Raw genomic sequence first — 19015 nt, 5'->3', positions numbered from 1 at the left:
TTTTCAAAAAGCAGAAGGTCATTAAAGCCCAATTCCCTCATTCGGATTGTTTAGTAGAGATCCGCACGGATCAGTGGGAAGCGTTAGGGAAAAAGTCCACTATTTCAAAACCACTTTTATCCAGATATCCTCTGCCTTCAGAGGATTGTAAGACATGGGAAATCCCTCCCCAGGTAGATTCCCATGTTACCAGGCTAGTTAAGCCATCGGTACTCCCTTTTACCACAGGAACTTCCATGAAGGATCCAACAGATAGGCGCTTGGAGCATTCCCTCAGGGCCATTTTTACTTTCGCTGGGGCGGTCCAAAGACCTACCATAGTGGCGGCTTGGGCTGCTAAAGCCATTCTACCATGGTTATAGGTTCTGGAGGAGGAACTTCCTCCGGATGCATCTGAAGGTGCCAGGTTATATGTTCATCACATTAGCAGGCCGACTCCTACATTATGGAAGCCATGTCAGATGCTGGAATTCTAGCGGCTAAGGCGTGTGCTAGTTCTGTACAGGCCCGTCGTGTCATTTGGCTAGGGATCAGTGGGATCCCTGGAATCTAATAAGACTCTGGAACTTTTGCACTTTTTAAGGGACAAAATTTATTTGGAGAAGAGCTTAATAAAATTGTGGCTTCTCTAGCAGTGGCTAAGACTGCTTGCCTTCCTACAGCACTGCCACAAAGAAGAAAACCTACTTCCTTTCGGTCCTTTCGTCCACAAGGTAAGGCCAGGGGTCATTCCTACCCCAGAGCCTCACCTTGCCACCAAGGCAACCAAGGATAAACCTATACAGGCCTGGGCCACTGGACAGCCCCCGGCCAAAGCAGACAAACCCACGGCATGACGGACGAGCCTCCTGCAGGGGGACCCCCAAGTGGGAGGCAGGCTTCTACTTTTCGCTCAGCAGTGGACCACAACTTTGGCAGACACCTGGGTGAGAGAAGTTGTGTCAAAAGGTTACTCCATTTTGTTCAAAAGAACCCCCCCCCCCCCCCCACAAAAGTTATTTTACATTGGTCTCCCTCACAATCCGCACAAAGTGGAACAAATACTCAAGATTCTGACCTTGCTTCTACAATCCCAGGTCATTATTCCAGTTCCTCAACACCAGCGGGGGCTTGGATTCTACTCCATCCTTTTCCTAGTCCCAAAACCAAACAGGACTTACAGGCCCATCTTAAATCTAAAGTCACTAAACAAGGTGGTAAAAGTCCCAAAGTTCCAGATGGAGATTCTGGCATTGGAACTAAGGGACTACATGGTCTCCCTGGACATTTGGGACGCTTATCTACATGTCCCTATCCTCCCAGCACACCAGAAATATCTCCGATTCGCCATTCAGGCCCGCCATTTTCAATTCCTGGCTCTTCCATTTGGCCTGGCCACTGCTCCCATGGGTTTTTATAAAAAATCATGGCAGTAATGGCGGACTGCCTGCATCACCAGGGGATCCAAGTATTCTTATACTTGGATGATTTACTCCTGGTAGCCAAATCACAGAAGGTACTACTGACTCATTTGCAAATAACAATCAGTGTCCTCCAACAACATGGCTGGCTCCTAAATTGGGAATGCTACACTTAGGAGCACTTCTGTATATGCAGACCTTGAAACTGTCAATTCCAACGGACAAGTGTCTCTCGTTACAACAATGGATTTGACTATTCCTACAGAGTCCCAAAGTTTTGGTACACTCTGCAATGAGAGTCCTGGGCCTAATGGTGTCAACCTTCAACATGGTCGAGTGGGTGCAATTCATGCCACCTACAACGCCTCATACTGCCGAAATGGGACTGACAACATCACCAAATCAGATCCACATTTCTCACGTTGACGCAGGAAGTTCGAATATTCCTACAATGGTGGCTTCAAACAGCTCATCTAATCCAAGGTCGTCCATTTTGGTTAACAGAATGGACTCTCCTCACTACCGACACCAGCCTTCGAGGCTGGGGGGCGGTAGTAGAATCCCGGTCCTTGCAAGGCATATGATCCATTCCGGAAACTCTACTATCTATCAATGTACTGGAGCTTTGGGCAGTGTACAACGCCCTTATTCGTTCACAGGATCTCCTACAGGGAAAGCCCCTCCAAGCAGTGGCATACATAAACCGCCAAGGGGGCACACGCAGTGCAGCAGCCTTGCGGGAAGTATCCAAAATGTTGATCTGGGCAGAGCAACACCTGGGTTTTCATTGCAGGAGTACTAAATTGGGAGGCAGACTTCCTAAGTCATCTGGACATTCATCTGGTAGAGTGGTCACTCCACCCCAAGGTCTTTTCCCTTCTTGTGAAACGTTGGGGCCTTCCGGACGCGGATCTAATGGTGTCCCGAAACAACAACAGTGTCACGGTCCAGGGATCCTCAAGCCAGCTTCACGGATGCTAAGTCTGTACAATGGAATTATCATCTTCCATATGTTTTTCCTCCAATATCAATGATACCCAGAGTACTCTGGAAATTCAAACAGGAAGGCAGGGATTTCATTCTGATAGCCCCGGCCTGGTCGCGTCGGCATTGGTATGTGGATCTTCAACAGATGTCATTTCAGCCACTATACCAGGGCTGGACAACACCGTCCCTCCAGATGTTAATGAACTACATTAGTTTTGCTATGTGGCCATGCTGAAACTGATTCAAGGCATGCTGGGATGTGTAGTTCATCAACATCTGGAGGGCCGGTGTTGCCCAGCCCTGCACTATACCAATTGCCTACATGGTCGGATTTGCTCAGTCAGGGGCATGGTCTGCATCCCAACCTTTGGCGCCTGTCTTTAACGGTATGGCGCTTGAGATTGCCTTATTAAAAGACCAGGGTTTTCTGACAAGTTTGTCAGGACTATGATTCAGGCACGCAAACCAGCATCTGCCAGAATTTACCACCCGGTTTGGCACACTTAGTTTTCATGGTATGACCCTGAAGTCTTTGAGATTGCCAGAATTCTGGCCTTCCTTCAAAGGGGGCTAGATATTGGTTTATGGCTAGCCTCTCTTAAAGTGCATATATCGGCCTTATCCGTTTGGTCCAAAGAAAGATAGCATTCCTTCCAGATATATATGTACATTCCTCGAGGGTGTTATACGTATTTAACCACCATATGTTCCTCCTAGAACACCATGGGACTTGTCTTTTGTATTACAGGCTCTGGCTAAGTCTCCTTTCGAGCCATTACAAACCGTAGAATATAAGTGTCTCACAGCTAAAACTGTATTTCTTTTGGCAATCGCATCCGCCAGACGGGGTGTCGGATTTGTCGGTTCTCTCTTGCAGACCTCTGTTTCTTATATTCCATTCAGATAGGGCGGTGTTACGGACCAGACCTTCCTACCTCCCAAAGGTAATCTCCAAATTCCACATCAATCAGGAGATAGTGGTTCCAGCATTCAATTTGGAGGAGCTCTCTGCAGACGAACGTCTGCTGGATGTGGTCAGGGCTCTGACCATTTATCTGGATTACATTGCTACTGTCAGAAAATCAGACTCTCTCTTTGTGCTCTATGGATTCCACAAAAAGGGTTGGCCAGTGAACAAGCAGAGGCTTGCTCGCTGGATTCGCATGGCAATTCAACTGGCCTACCAGCAGGCTAATCTTCCCATACCTTTGTCAATAAAGGCACATTCCACCATAGCGGTAGGTCCGTCATGGAGCGTCTGCCGAACAATTGAAAAAGCAGCCGTAGCGCGGCGAAACGCGTCTTGAATAGGAATTCCTGTTGCCGCCATTGAGACAGTGGACCTGGAGGAACTTCTCATTCATTTGAGCTCCACGATATTCAGTACACCTTGGTCCCTGTCACTACCTCACAAGCGCAACAGCGGAGTGTCCCTGAAGACGACACACAGGCACCCTACCATCTTGCGGCACACGGCTGCTACGATCTCAGCAGAGCGCACGAGACCCACATACAAGGTAGTCTCCGCCCGCCACAGTGTCCAGCGGCTTGCACTTGGCTCGCCGGCCGGTGCAGCTGCTCTGTTACCTTCCAACACTGTTAGGCGTGTGGCGGATTGGCGCAGTTATCTACCCGAACTGGGATCTGCTGAAGATATCTTACCTGCAAGTTAGATTTGCGGCTGTCGTCTCCATCGACACAAAAAGGGTTGACTGCATCGACTCTGCAATTTTTGCCTGCTGCTACAAAGCCCTGTAAGGAACATCCTTTGTGGATTACAAAAACCCTGTTGGGAGATCCTACAATATTCATTCACTCCCACAGAGCGCTGGTATTTTTACCTTCTATATCGGGACACCAGTACCTGACTTCATATGCGCATATGAAAAACACACACCGGGACTTGGTAATTATATACCAAATTGAATCAGCACTTTATTATTGCACATGTTTTTTACCCTATAATCAATTAATTTTTTCTGTGTGTATATTCTGTGTCCAATTAGTTTTAAAAATTTTTATATGTTATGTCCATTCAATAAATTGTTATATTTGTGTGCATAAGGCGCCCACTGGTATTCTTCCTTCGAACAATGGTGTATGGCTGCAACATGGTTGTCTGTTCATTAAGTTCTATGTATTTGACACATTCGCCTCCCAGGATTTGGTCGTTGGGTACTTGTGACACCTCAGGCAAATTCCCTTCCTTAATTACGGCTTTGAGAACCATGTGGGAACCATGGAACCTAAAGAAGAAAACCACAGGGCACCCACCCTAAATTCGGCCTGAGGTATACCTGTGTGGTATGCTACACTGTGACCTTTGACGACCTTAGTCATGTCTTCGTACAATATAGGTATGTCTGATTCTATCTTTCCTCTTCCTTCTCCGCTTCCTGCTAACGGCTGGCTAACTAACAAAACTGAGGAGTTGAGCATGGAGGAGGGGTTATAGGGGGGAGGGAACAGGCATCCTGGGAAACTTTGAAAGCTTCACTGATTGGTGTCACAGTCCTCTGGATCCGCCTACAACCCTGATGTCACCCTTTGGTTATCATGGACCTCTAAGAAAGAGAGTTAACCTAAGGTACTGTAGGTCTACCATAACTCTTGTTATTTAAATTAGTATTGTTTATATATTTTTGAGTAAGTATTGAAGCAATCGCAATTAGTCAACCATATAGTAAAATAGATGTAGTAACAAGAGATGCCACTAGATGTCTTTATTGTATGACCAGTATCATAAAATGTCTAAATTCCTGTAATACGCTGTAATCAGAACCGAAACCTTTAAAAAAAAAAATTAGGTAATGTGTGTGTGTGTGTATATGTGTGTATGTATATGTGTGTGTGTATATATGTATGTATATGTGTGTATATATATCTATCTATCTATATCTATCTCCAAATTCCAATCTCATGCACTCTGGTCGGTATGTGACCGGCAGCTCCTGAATAGACACCCGGAATCTGGAGGTCAATCAATCTAAAAAGCAAGCAAAGGAGCGCTCCATAGTGCAATATGTAATGTCATTTTATTCTCATAAAAGAGCTTTTAGGAACATATAAAAGCAATGGGTAACGTTCCCTTACTAACGGTTATCACAACCGCAGTGTTTAACAGCGTGGATCTGTGAATCTCACAGGGTGGCGGAGAGGTTACACTCACACAGCAGGTCGACGCTAGGCCACGCCCCAACGTGTTTCATCCTCAACGGACTTTACCCTTGAAAAAGACTTTAGATAGTTGAAACACGTGTCGGACGTGTAGAGCTAGGGTCAATGTCTGTGTGCAAATGTATTTATACTTATGCTATAATTATGCAGTGATCTCAAGCAATGTTATAATTTAAGGAGGGAGACTGCCGATCGATGAGGGCAGAAAAACTCCTACTAAGGGATATCAGCAATACAACATGAGAATGAGAAAGTAGTTAATTAGCCTAAATATACCCTAGTGCAATCCTCTGGTCGCATATATAATTGATTTAGGACCCCAAAAAGGTTTACTGCAGGTCCAGGCAGAAACCCCATAAAGGGGCAGACTAATATCAGATATATAATAAAAACCGGAATAATTACATATATATATGTTTTTCAAATGATCATTTATGATTGCAAAGTACTAACTGTGATTTATTAAACAAGCAAGAAAGTTTTACACCACCTCACATGCAGATAATATAGAGGAATACCTCTCAATACCATTGTGAAAGAAGTGGTTACAAATAAGAACTACATACCAATATAAGATTGATACAAAGTATATGTGACTAACACTGAGTTCAATGAAAACCACTGCTACTGTTGCCATTCTTTATTATGATCACAGTTGGGAAGAAAGAAACTTGAGCTTCTAGCTTTCTTGTCTTTCTCTATATCTATACAGGCAATACAGCCAGAAATAGATATACTTTAGCTGATCCCACACACGAATAAAGAAATATAATCGCCGCAGCAGCAACCCTAGCTCTGCACATTTTTTATACTATTTTCTCTTCACTTTCAATCTTTCAGCACTTTTGTGTGTCATTTGTGGTATAACTGTATGTCATTTTAACCTCTCAATTTTCATCGTATCTAAAAGTCATGTCCCTAAAAGTTTCAGCTAATAAAATAAAAACTTGAAGGACATTTTTATGTAAAATAAACGAAAATATTATTCCTCAATTCTATCGATTTTAATTAAAGGTGTGCATCCCATCTTACAACCCCTTTTTTCTCCTTTTTTCATATATGCTTTTGGGCATCCAAAGTGTCGTTTCAGGGGTCGCACCCAGTAATGACCCGAGAAGTAATGGGTACCTACCAGTGGTTATACAGTACCAGCCTGTATAACATTACATATCACATATATGTAGCCCGTTACTTAAGGTGGCCATACACTTTGGGCCCCTTTTACTTAAAAAATCAGGTGAAAAGTGGGAAATCTTATGTGTTTTATCTCTGATTCCGATCCAGTGCGCGGTCATATGCGCATCGGATTGGAGCCTGAGATCACAGGTGCTGCACTAAAGATTTAGGTACTTGTTTCCTAGCACGGCCACAATCGCGGGTAATTTTTAATGGTCCACGATGCGACTGACGCGATGCCCGCGATTTCCCATTGAAATGCATTGAAAAAGTCAAAATCGCGTCGGTCGCATCGTATGCGGCCAAAAAAAGCATAAGATGGTACCGACGCGATGCCCGCGATTTCCCATAGGGAACAATGTAAAATGCCTCAATTTAACCAAATCAACATAGGGAACAATGTCAAATGGGCCAGAGAACCTCAAAAACCCCCCTGAACAGTGAAATGGCCCCCCAAAAATAGTTAACGCCACCCCACCATCAACGTCAACCCGAAGCATGGCGAGCGCAGCGAGCCCGCGAGGGGCGTCGGAACGCGTCCTCCGACCTTTTCATACCCCCACTATCCACGTCGGCGTGGAGTTGAGAATAGATTAGTGTGGCGAGCGCAGCGAGCCCCACGAGGGGATGCGGATACCTGTGAAGCCCGCGAAGGGACGCGTTTACCGGTGAAGGTATCCGCGTCCCCTCGCTGCGCTCGCCACGCTTCGGGCTCACTATTCTATTCTCAACTCCACGCCGACGTGGATAGTGGGGGTATGAATAGGTCGGAGGACGCGTACCGCCGCCCCTCGCGGGCTCGCTGCGCTCGCCATGCTTCGGGTTGACGTTGATCGTGGGGTGGCGTTAACTATTTTTGGGGGGCCATTTCACTTGTCAGGGGGGTTTTGGGGGTTCTCTGGCCCATTTAACATTGTTCCCAAAGTTGATTTTGTAAAATTGAGGCATTTTACATTGTTCCCTATGGGAAATCGCAGGCATCGCGTCGGTCGCATCGCATGCGATTTTTTAGCCCGCATGCGATGCGACCGACGCGATTTTTTTACCTGCGATGCCCCAGATCAAGATCGTTGTGGCCGTGCTAGGAAACAAGTACCAAGATTTATTGTCTGGGATCACATACGATAGAATTGAATTCCCCATGGGAGTCTGTTCTATCTAATCCACGGGTGGTTTCATGGTTTGGAGCCCCAATGGAGCTATCATCACTTAAGGTCATTCAGATAAGAAATATTACAATATCTAATACTGTATGCAGAAAGGCTCCAATTGGGCTTTATTTATTTTTCAGGAGACGTCAGGGGCCACAGGGCTAATGTAGGGTACACACCAGGACGAATCGCTCACGATGCACATCGTGAGCGGGTCGTCAGTGGCTCGCCCGACCCGCTCACGGTGACGCGCGGGGGGGGCACGACCCGCTCACGATGTGCACCGTGAGCGGGTCCGATCCGATGGCGACCCGCACCCGGCTGTATGATCGTCATTGAGATCCTACCTGCAGCAGGTAGGATCTCAATAACGACCGACCGACCCGCGGGACCGCGCATCGGATCGGTATCGGTCCACACCAGGACAGAAAAGGGCCCAATCACCACACAATCTACATCCAATTGGTCGGAATTGGATCTAGATTGAGGGGATCGGGCCCTATTCATCCTGGTGTGTACCCAGCATCACAGTGGGTAGTGAGCGGGAGAGCGACAATTCCAGCACTAGAAAGGTTAAACTTATCTGCTGCTCCCAGACAGCCAGGCTCCTCCCCTCCTCTACCCCGCCTCCAGGCCAAGCTACTCTGTTTTTTTTGGTGCTGGCAGGAGCCTGCATGCACCACAGAGAGGCATCATCAAGCAGCCTTACTTTTTATTTATTTTTCTTTTTACACTGACTTGTAGTCAGTGACTGGGCAGCAGCGCTACTGTGCCATCACCCGGGCCCGGCAGCTGCACACCACGCCCGGTGCGTGGCCCCAGGCACTTGGCAGACCGCAGCCGTGACTGGCCACCGGGATGTCTGATACAGGTAACGCACTCCCCAATCGTCGTGTTGCGCACGTTCCCATTGGGGAGTGCGTTACCTGTATCAGACATCCTCTACTCTCCCTATTTCAACCGCGACCCTTAAGGACTCCGCTAACTGGAAGTTGTAGAACTTCCTTAAGCTCATTTATACAACTTCCGGGAAGGTGTCTCTGCCTACCCTGGTTCTGCTTGGGTGGCTAAGGCCATGGTGGAATGGACTACCACCCTTGCAGATACTGTTGCAGAGGGGGGTAGTGCAAATTTGCGGGAGGCTGCACTTGATGCCACTTCAGCTGTAGCGGCACGTCTGTTCTGTGGCTCCGCATATGGAAGACGGACTCTGACTCTTTGAGGGTTCCCTCTTATTCGGGTCAGAGATGTACAAAATGGCTATGTGGCTACTTCCAAGGCAGCTTTCCTGCCATCCACCCCTTCCCTACGTCCCTGTGCTGCTTTCCAGTCCTTTCACTTTCAGGGGTAGGAGACAGTCTTTCACAAGAACCCAGCCCCAGCCCGCAAAGTCCTCCAAGGCCAAGGGTAAACTTCCCTTTGCCACCAGGCGACCTGACTCTTAGCCAGAAGACAAGCCCTCCGCATGACGGGGTGGCGCTCCACCTGGTGAATCCCAGGGTAGGGCATCACCTGGTGTGATTTTCAGACGTCTGGCTGGAATCCACGACAGATGCATGAGTTCGGAATGTGGTCTCCCAAGGCCACTCCATAACCTTTCAACGTCATCCACCAAGCTCGTTCTTTTCCACAAGTGCTCCAAAGAACTTGGAAAAGTGCAGAGCTCTGGAGCAGGCCATCCAGAAGTTACTTTTGTCCAGGGTCATAGCTCTGGTTCCTGTGTCTCAGCGATGAACAGGTTTTTATGGCAGCCTCTTCTTGGTAGGAAGCCCAACAGGTCGTTCTGCCCCATTAGTACCAAAAGTTCAGGATGGAAACTTGAGGTCCATAGTTCTGGCATTACAACCAGGGAACTACATGGTGTCCCTGGACATCCAGGACGCATATCTTCATATCCCCATCAAACAGGAACATCAAATGTTTCTGCGTTTTGCACTGCAGGACCATCCTTTCCAGTTTCAAGCACTGCCTTTCAGCTTAACCACTGCACCCACGGTGTTTACAAAGGTCATGGTCATTGTCAATCTATGCCTGCATGAGGGACTTGGGCTCGATGGTATCAGCCTTCGACATGGCGGAGTATACTCAGTTCCATTCACGCCCCCTCCAACGAGTGATCCTCAACAAGTGGTCGGGGGTCTTACACCAATCTTCAGTACCACCAAATTGTCTTATCACCGGCAGTTAGGGTTACCTACTTCGTTGCAGATACGGAGTAGCAGTACGCATCTCCATGTCCCGGTGGATTCTGGACTGGCACCTCACGGTAGGGAAACCGTTTTGGGTCCATCGTCGGACTCTCCTCACCACGGATGCCAGGCTGTGTGGTTGTGGAGCAGTGACGTGTCAAAGATCTTTACAGGGATTGTGGAATGCACAGAAATCCCTGCTGTCGATCAATGATCTCGAACTGAGGGCAGTCCTGCAGGCCCTCCACCTGGTGGAACCTTGGCTCCGAGGTCACCGTGTGCAGGTCGCACAATGGCCCTTATTCAGATCTGATCGCAGGATAAATTTGTTCTCAAAATTAGCAAAACCATATGCACTGCAGGTGGGGAAGATGGAACATGTGCAGAGAGAGTTAGATTTTGGCAGGGTGTGTTGAAACTGAAATCTAAATTGCAGTGTAAAAATAATGCAGCCAATATTTACCCTGCACAGAAACAAAATACCTCACCCAAATCTAACTCTCTCTGCACATGTTACATCTGCCCCACCTGCAGTGCACATGGATTTGCCCATTTTGAGAACAAATTTTTACTGCAAGCAGATCTGAATAGGGGCCACTGTGACGATGATTACTTGTATCTACCACCAGGGGGGTACTCTGAATCGGGTGGCCATGGCAGAAGCCTCCCGCATTTTTCAGTGCTGAGGGGAAGATCCCAGCTCTGTTGGCAATCTTTATCCCGGGGGTCCTCAATTGGGAAGCAGACTTTCTCAGCTGTTAGACTCTGGATGCCGGTGAATGCGCCCTCCATCCGGAAGTATGCCAGATGTTGGACTTGATGGCCTCACGCCACAACCACCAGTTCACCCTGTACAGGTCTAGGTCTTACGACCCGGGGGCCTGCATGGTAGACGCCCTGTCAGCACCATGGCTGTTTGCTCTGATGTACACCTTTCCCCCCCATCTTGCTCCTACTCAAAGTGCTTTGCAAGTTGAAGGCATAAGGGGGTGCGTTGATCCTGGAGGCCCCACATTGGCCCAAGTGGATTTGGTTCTCGGATCTGAAGGCCCTGTCAGTGCAGATCTGAGAACCAAATCCGATCCGTCTACCTCTATGGCCAGACCTGCTCACTCAAGGGCCCTTATTCATATTAATTCGCATTCCACGTGCGTGCGCACGTGGGATCGATGGTGAGCGTCTGCGCAGATGCATTTCTGTGCATGTGCAGACGCATAGTCCGTGCACCCACGGTGAACAGTCTGTTCGCTGGGTGCAGGCACCCAGGACAGCAGGCGGGGGACGGGCAATTGCCCTGCAGGGTTTAGTCGACTTGCATGGCTGTGAATTTGCAGCCTTGGATATTAACCAGAATTAACCCCCAAGGTCCGTGTCTACATCCGAACCTGCAGAGTCTGGCTTTGACAAGGTGGCTGGTGAGACCTACTTGTTGAGAGGCGCAAGGTTCATATCAACTCTGCTCAAGCCTTCCTGGGTTACTTTTTCTTGGTGTCGCGCTCGCCGTTTCAATCCCAGGATTTAGCGTTTGGCTAGGATTCTGTTGTTCTTGCAGAAAGGTTTGGAAGTGCTTGTCTTCTTTGAAAGTACAAGTTTCGGATCTTTCGATCCTGTTCGGCAGAAGGTTGTCATTATTGCAGGATGTCCACACTTTCCTGCAGGGTGTCCTGCGTATCTAACCTCCCTTTTTTCTCCCGGTTGCTCTGTGGGATCTTTCACTGGTCCTTGGGGCTCTTACCCATTTGAACCATTGCGGTCGGTGGACTTACCTGGAAAACCAGATATCCCAGATATCTATACCACCCATCCTATCTAGCCTTATTGTTTCTTTGGGGGTATACTTTGGGAAACCCCTCAAGGTATAGATCAGGCAGATCTCTAGTAGAGGCGCCACGTTACTCTACCCAAACCACATAAAGATATTACCTGGAAAACAGTTTTCCTGTTGGTGATTGCTTTGGCCCAGAAGGTGTCTGACCTGTCAGCTTTTTTACGGTCATTCACCTTTCCTGATCTTCCATGTTGTCGGGGCGGTTTTTTGAACCGTTCCTTCACACCTCCCCAAGGTGGGGTCTAAGTTTCTTGTCAACCAGGAGATTGTGGTCCCAGCCTTTTGGCGACCAAACGCCTCTCCTGAACAATATTCCCTAGATGTGGTCCATGCTTTGCACATCTATTTTGCTACTAAGTAGCCTATTGCCTGATGGCTGAGATCTGTCATCAAGCAGGTATACTTGGGCATCTTCCTCCCGGTTCCTGTGGGGATCCGGTGCTCATTCCACGAGGTCTGTGGGTACGTCTTGGGCTGTTAGAGGCAGTGCAACAGCAGAGCAACTTGGAAACTATGGTCATCCTCTAATATTTTCTAATGCTTCTGTGCATTTGATACATTTGCCTTCCAGGACTCGTGTTTGGCCAGAGTGTACTGGGCACAGCACCGGCACATCCCCACCCTTAGATGGCTGCTTTGGGGCGTCCCACTGTTAGCCCTGTGGCTCCTGACATCTTAGGAATAAAATGAGATTTACGTCTTCTTAAATCTCTTTCTTCGAGGATGTCAGCTATCCCTCCCTGCCATGCCTGCTTCAGTTGTATTGAAGTTTAATAATTCCTCCGTTGAGTGAACTCCGTTAATAGTTCCTCTGTTAAAGGAACTGGCACATGTTCCAGTTATGGTTTCCCCTGTTGAGGGACCTCACATATGTTAGAATGTGTTTATGTATGGTCTTTCCTCTTCCTTCTCTCTTGTCTCCTGCCCTGGCTTGTTGAAGAAGTGAGTAGCTGGGCCTGGAGGTGGGGTAGAGAAGGGGAGGAGCCTAGCTGTCTGGGAGTAGCAGATAACCTTTCTGATGCTGGAATGGTCACTCTCCTGCTCACTACCCACTGTTAGCACTGTGGCCCCTGACGTCTTCGAAGAAAGAGATTTAACAGGTAAGACATAAATCACGTTTTACAAGGCCGCTACGATCTGGCATGTTGCAGGTGAAAGTTTACTCCGGTACTTGCAGTCAGTGTGGCGCCGGCGTTCTTCGTGCATAAAGCCCTTTGCTAATAGAGACTTCCTACAGATACTGCTCCTGGTTTTGCTGAGGACTGTGTAAGAAGCTATGAGCAAGCCACTGCTATCCCTTACCTCTCTCATAATGTCTCCACCCCTAGGAGCGATCGTTCTCATTGAAGAAGTCCTTTACACCGTGCACTCCTGTTGCTGTAACTAAAACAGTGAAGTGCAGCTCAACTTCCCTGATGGCTACTCCTGATTTTCCAGAGGATCCGCCAGTCTCTAATGGAGACTTTTCCTCTCTCTCACTTGGAGTACTCCCACAGAACCAAAGTCTAACATCATCCTCTCAAGAAAGACTTGGGAATAAACTTCACCAGCTTCAGACTAGAGTTGGACAGCGCATGGCGTCACTCAACCAGGATTGGCTGAAAAGATGTGAGCTCAGACATAGAGAGGAGCGATGTGACTTTATGGGAAGTGGAGGGCGTGAAACTTTACAGGAACATTGGAAACCCATGGTGGAACCTAAGAAACAAGCAGATCTTCGAGTCGTGCCCACGTCCTACTATATAAATAGGGAAGAGAGACCATCAGAAACGTCTAGAGAGTATGAGCCTCTAAGTCCTGATAGCATGATGGACATGCATGAGACAATAGATGTGTCTGTACCAGACGACAGAAGAGACTTGTGTGAGGATATGGCAGAAGAAGACTTTATTACCAATAAGGTAAAAGAAAGACACAAGGACAACACAAGCGGAATTATCTCCAGCGATGGCCAGAGCAAAAAGCAGGAGACCAGTTACAGAAACCCTGAGAAGAACAGAAGGATGGATGAGGAACATAACATGGAAAATGAGGAGCTATCAGGAAAGTCCACAAAGCGTTTACCTGACCTGGAAGCAATATCACTATCCTGTCCTAGCACGGAGTCGTCATTGGGAGAACGTTGTACAACATCACAGGAGTGCAGAGGAAATAAGCAGCAGCATGGTGTTACCTCCAAAAGAAAAAGGTGCAGAGAGCCCATCACAGACTCCGATTCTGATGGTACCATGTCTGTAAATGGCACAGAAAGGAACAAGACAAAGCTGACTACAGAAAGGAAACAGAAGAAACGGCCCTCAAAGAAGGCCAAAGCCAGTGAAGATAATCCACAGGAATGCAGCAAAATGACAGAGAATCTTCTGGGTGAAGTGGAGGAGGCGGCATCACAGAGAGCCACAACGCACGCCCACAAGAGGTACGAGCTATTGACTTCTTCTCTATGAACTTAAGCCATCTTCTCCACTCACTCCTGATATAATCTCATTTCTACAGGATGCCCCAGAGACCAACGGAGAACTTTGTCCGGATCAATCTGAAAAACAAATCTCATGTGAAAGGCATTGCCCTAAATGGCAGCAGATTGAGGAAACAGGTAAGGCAGTAGGCCTGAGGGGGACCTGGGCCATGGTAATAGCAGCAGATTGGGGAAACAGGTAAGGCAGTAGGCCTGTGCAGGGAGGGGGACCTGGGCCATGGTAATGGCAGCATATTGGAGAAATAGGTAAGGCCGTAGGCCTGCGTGGGATGGGGGAGGGGGACCTGGGCCGTGGTAATGGCTGTAATGGCAGCAGATTGAGGAAACAGGTAAGGCAGTAGGCCTGCATGGGAAAGGGGACCCTGGGCCATGGTAATGACTCTAATGGCAGCAAATTGGGGAAACAGGTAAGGCAGTAGGCCTGCGTGGGAAAGGGGACCCTGGGCCATGGTAATGACTGTAATGGCAGCAAATTGGGGAAACAGGTAAGGCAGTAGGCCTGCGCGGGATGGGGGAGGGGGACCTGGGCCGTGGTAATGGCTGTAATGGCAGCAGATTGAGGAAACAGGTAAGGCAGTAGGCCTGCATGGGAAAGGGGACCCTGGGCCATGGTAATGGCTGTAAGGGCAGCCGATTTAAGGAAACAGGTAAGGCAGTAGGCCTGAGGGGGACCTGGGCCATGGTAATAGCAGCAGATTGGGGAAACAGGTAAGGCAGTAGGCCTGTGTGTGTGTGTGTGTGTGTGTGTGTGTGTGTGTGTGGGGGGGGGACCTAGGCCATGGTAATGGCTGTAATGGCAGCAGATTGGGGACACAGGTAAGGCAGTAGGCCTGTGTGGGAGGGGGGAGGGGACCTAGGCCATGGTAATGGCTGTAATGGCAGCAGATTGGGGACACAGGTAAGGCAGTAGGCCTCTGCGGGATGGGGGAGGGGGGAACCTGGGCCATGGTAATGGCAGCCGATTGGGGAAATGGGTAAGGCCATAGGTCTGCGCGGGATGGGAGAGGTGGGGGGACCTGGGCAGCAGATTGGGGAAATGGGTAAGGCAGTAGGCCTGTGCGGGGATGGTACATAGGGGGAGGGGCTCTAAATTGCACACGCTGGACATATGAGGTGCTACCTGCTGACACCTGTAGTGTAGCAAGCAGGAGGAGGAGTTTGCAGTTGCACAATAAATATAAATGCTAGACCTTTTAATATTATTGCTATATTGCATTTCTGAGGTTATTAACATAATGATGGCCATTATTATCGGCTTGTCCACCGCGTCCAGGTTACCTCAATAGGACAAGTCCCTAACACTACTCTGGGACAGGACCAGGGCACAGGACCCCCCAGACCAGCCCAGCAGAACCACCCCATGGCATTACATTAGTGTGAAATTGAAGTGATAGTAAGAGGGATAGGGGAAATTATATGTGATAGGACTTACCTACAGTAGGTAAGAAGTAATAATACATGTGAAGGGTGCTACATATACAAACTAAAGGGGTGATTGAAAGTATACGATATGATGCCATGGAGCAGCCCAGCAACAGCAGCCCAAAGAGCCCTGCGCCCCAGACACAGTCCCACAGACTAACACTCAGCATAAATGTATAGTAGGACTTACCCTCATAGTGCCCCGGGGGGGGGGGGGGGCGCTGGGCCATAGTAATGACTGTAATGGCAGCAAATTGGGGAAACAGGTAAGGCAGTAGGCCTGCGCGGGATGGGGGAGGGGGGGACCTGGGCCATGGTAATGACTGTAATGGCAGCAGATTGGGGAAACGGGTAAGGCAGTAGGCCTGCGCGGGATGGGGGAGGGGGGGACCTGGGCCATGGTAATGACTGTAATGGCAGCAGATTGGGGAAACGGGTAAGGCAGTAGGCCTGCGCGGGATGGGGGAGGTGGGGGGGACCTGGGCAGCAGATTGAGGAAACAGGTAAGGCAGTAGGCATGTGCAGGATGGGGGCCTGGGCTGTGGTAATGGCTGTAATGGCAGCAGATTGGGGGAAACAGGTAAGGCAGTAGGCCTGCGCGGGATGGGGGAGGGGGGGACCTGGGCCATGGTAATGTCTGTAATGGCAGCAGATTGGGGGAAACGGGTAAGGCAGTAGGCCTGCGCGGGATGGGGGAGGGGGGGACCTGGGCCATGGTAATGACTGTAATGGCAGCAGATTGGGGGAAACGGGTAAGGCAGTAGGCCTGCGCGGGATGGGGGAGGGGGGGACCTGGGCCATGGTAATGACTGTAATGGCAGCAGATTGGGGAAACGGGTAAGCAGTAGGCCTGCGCGGGATGGGGGAGGTGGGGGGGACCTGGGCAGCAGATTGAGGAAACAGGTAAGGCAGTAGGCATGTGCAGGATGGGGGCCTGGGCTGTGGTAATGGCTGTAATGGCAGCAGATTGGGGGAAACGGGTAAGGCAGTAGGCCTGCGCGGGATGGGGGAGGGGGGGACCTGGGCCATGGTAATGACTGTAATGGCAGCAGATTGGGGGAAACGGGTAAGGCAGTAGGCCTGCGCGGGATGGGGGAGGGGGGGACCTGGGCCATGGTAATGACTGTAATGGCAGCAGATTGGGGGAAACGGGTAAGGCAGTAGGCCTGCGCGGGATGGGGGAGGGGGGGACCTGGGCCATGGTAATGACTGTAATGGCAGCAGATTGGGGAAACGGGTAAGCAGTAGGCCTGCGCGGGATGGGGGAGGTGGGGGGGACCTGGGCAGCAGATTGAGGAAACAGGTAAGGCAGTAGGCATGTGCAGGATGGGGGCCTGGGCTGTGGTAATGGCTGTAATGGCAGCAGATTGGGAGAAACGGGTAAGGCAGTAGGCCTGCGCGGGATGGGGGAGGGGGGGACCTGGGCCATGGTAATGACTGTAATGGCAGCAGATTGGGGGAAACGGGTAAGGCAGTAGGCCTGCGCGGGATGGGGGACCTGGGCCGTGATAATGGCTGTGTAATGGTATTTTTTTATTCTTTTGCCTCAGATGTGGAAGCAAAAATGGCAGAAGAAGGGGGAGCAGTTTGGAGGAGGGGGAAGGCACTTTAACCACAGTGAGGATGTGTGCTTCCGCTGCGGGGTGACTGGCCACTGGGCGACACACTGTCCCGGGAAAGGTATGGCTACTGACACACACAGTCCTGGGCGGCTGGCTATTAATGGTCACTATACTGTATGGGCTGAGATGTGTCCAATCCCCACACAGAAGAAAGAGTTGGACATACACATCAGTGACACGTGTGCTGCGCTCAGATATTGGCTGGTGATAGTATTTGACGTCATCTTATGTGTAACAATCTATATTGACAGTGAATGTCTCATATAAATTTTTACTTTACAACCTTACAGTATGGAACATAAAACATTTAAAGTGTGTACCTACAATGTATAAATCAGGATGAGAATATACAGTAATGAGTATCTGATTGCACCAATGATCAATGCTCCTACCTATCTTTTCTACCTGGCAGTTGTCAGTGATTTGTTGTCTAGCAGCCTTAAAAGATCTCCTGCTATCCTCTGCGTCTTAAAGACACAGTGCAGTTTCCACCTACAGCACTTCCAGCTAAACTGCACTGCCTGTATCCCCAGCTTCCAGCTATCCTGTACAGAGGCGTAGGGAGGGCGGAGCCACCGGAGCATGAGCAAGCTGCCTGTTTATATTTCCCCAGCTACTGCTTCTCTCCCTCAACAGTTGTCATATGTGACCAGTCACCTACCTCTGCTAGATGGTGTGCCCTGCTGTGCTATATATATTTTTATCTGTAAATATATTTATTTATTTACAGCTGTCAGCATCTTGTATAGCGCAGCAGATTCCGTTACAGCGTTTTATATAGCGCAGCAGATACCGTTACAGCGTCTTATATAGCGCAGCAGATTCCGTTACAGCAGCTTATAAAGCGCAGCAGATTCTGTTACAGTGTCTTATATAGCGCAGCAGATTCTGTTACAGTGTCTTATATAGCGCAGCAGATTCCGTTACAGTGTCTTATATAGCACAGCAGATTCCGTTACAGCGTCTTATATGGCGCAGCAGATTCCGTTACAGCGTCTTATATGGCGCAGCAGATTCCGTTACAGCGTCTTATATGGCGCAGCAGATTCCATTACAGGGTCTTATATAGCACAGCAGATTCCGTTACAGCGTCTTATATAGCGCAGCAGATTCCGTTACAGCGTCTTATATAGCGCAGCAGATTCCGTTACAGTGTCTTATATAGTGCAGCAGATTCCGTTACAGCAGCTTATAAAGCGCAGCAGATTCTGTTACAGTGTCTTATATAGCGCAGCAGATTCTGTTACAGTGTCTTATATAGCGCAGCAGATTCCGTTACAGTGTCTTATATAGCGCAGCAGATTCCGTTACAGCGTCTTATATGGCGCAGCAGATTCCGTTACAGCGTCTTATATGGCGCAGCAGATTCCGTTACAGTGTCTTATATAGCTCAGCAGATTCCATTACAGGGTCTTATATAGCACAGCAGATTCCGTTACAGCGTCTTATATAGCGCAGCAGATTCCGTTACAGCGTCTTATATAGCGCAGCAGATTCCGTTACAGTGTCTTATATAGCGCAGCAGATTCCGTTACAGTGTCTTATATAGCGCAGCAGATTCCGTTACAGCGTCTTATATGGCGCAGC

General features: G+C 48.9%; 1 protein-coding gene across 5 annotated transcripts in view; it reads left to right on the top strand.

The window, feature by feature from the left end:
* The window catches only part of RECQL4 (RecQ like helicase 4), a 314021-nt gene that overhangs the window by 111327 nt on the left and 183679 nt on the right, over window positions 1-19015 (top strand). For all 5 annotated transcript variants that reach the window (XM_083171422.1, XM_083171418.1, XM_083171421.1 and 2 more), the window contains exons 6-8: window positions 13237-14324; window positions 14402-14501; window positions 17357-17486. In XM_083171422.1, the coding sequence (XP_083027548.1) occupies window positions 13237-14324; window positions 14402-14501; window positions 17357-17486 (1318 nt within the window). The remainder of the gene's footprint in view (window positions 1-13236; window positions 14325-14401; window positions 14502-17356; window positions 17487-19015) is intronic.

Source organism: Crinia signifera, chromosome 2 (assembly GCF_055691185.1).
Source record: "Crinia signifera chromosome 2, ASM5569118v1, whole genome shotgun sequence".
NCBI lineage: Eukaryota > Metazoa > Chordata > Amphibia > Anura > Myobatrachidae > Crinia > Crinia signifera.
The sequence above is the reverse complement of the archived record's forward strand: the minus strand, read 5'-3'. Positions and strand labels throughout refer to the sequence as shown.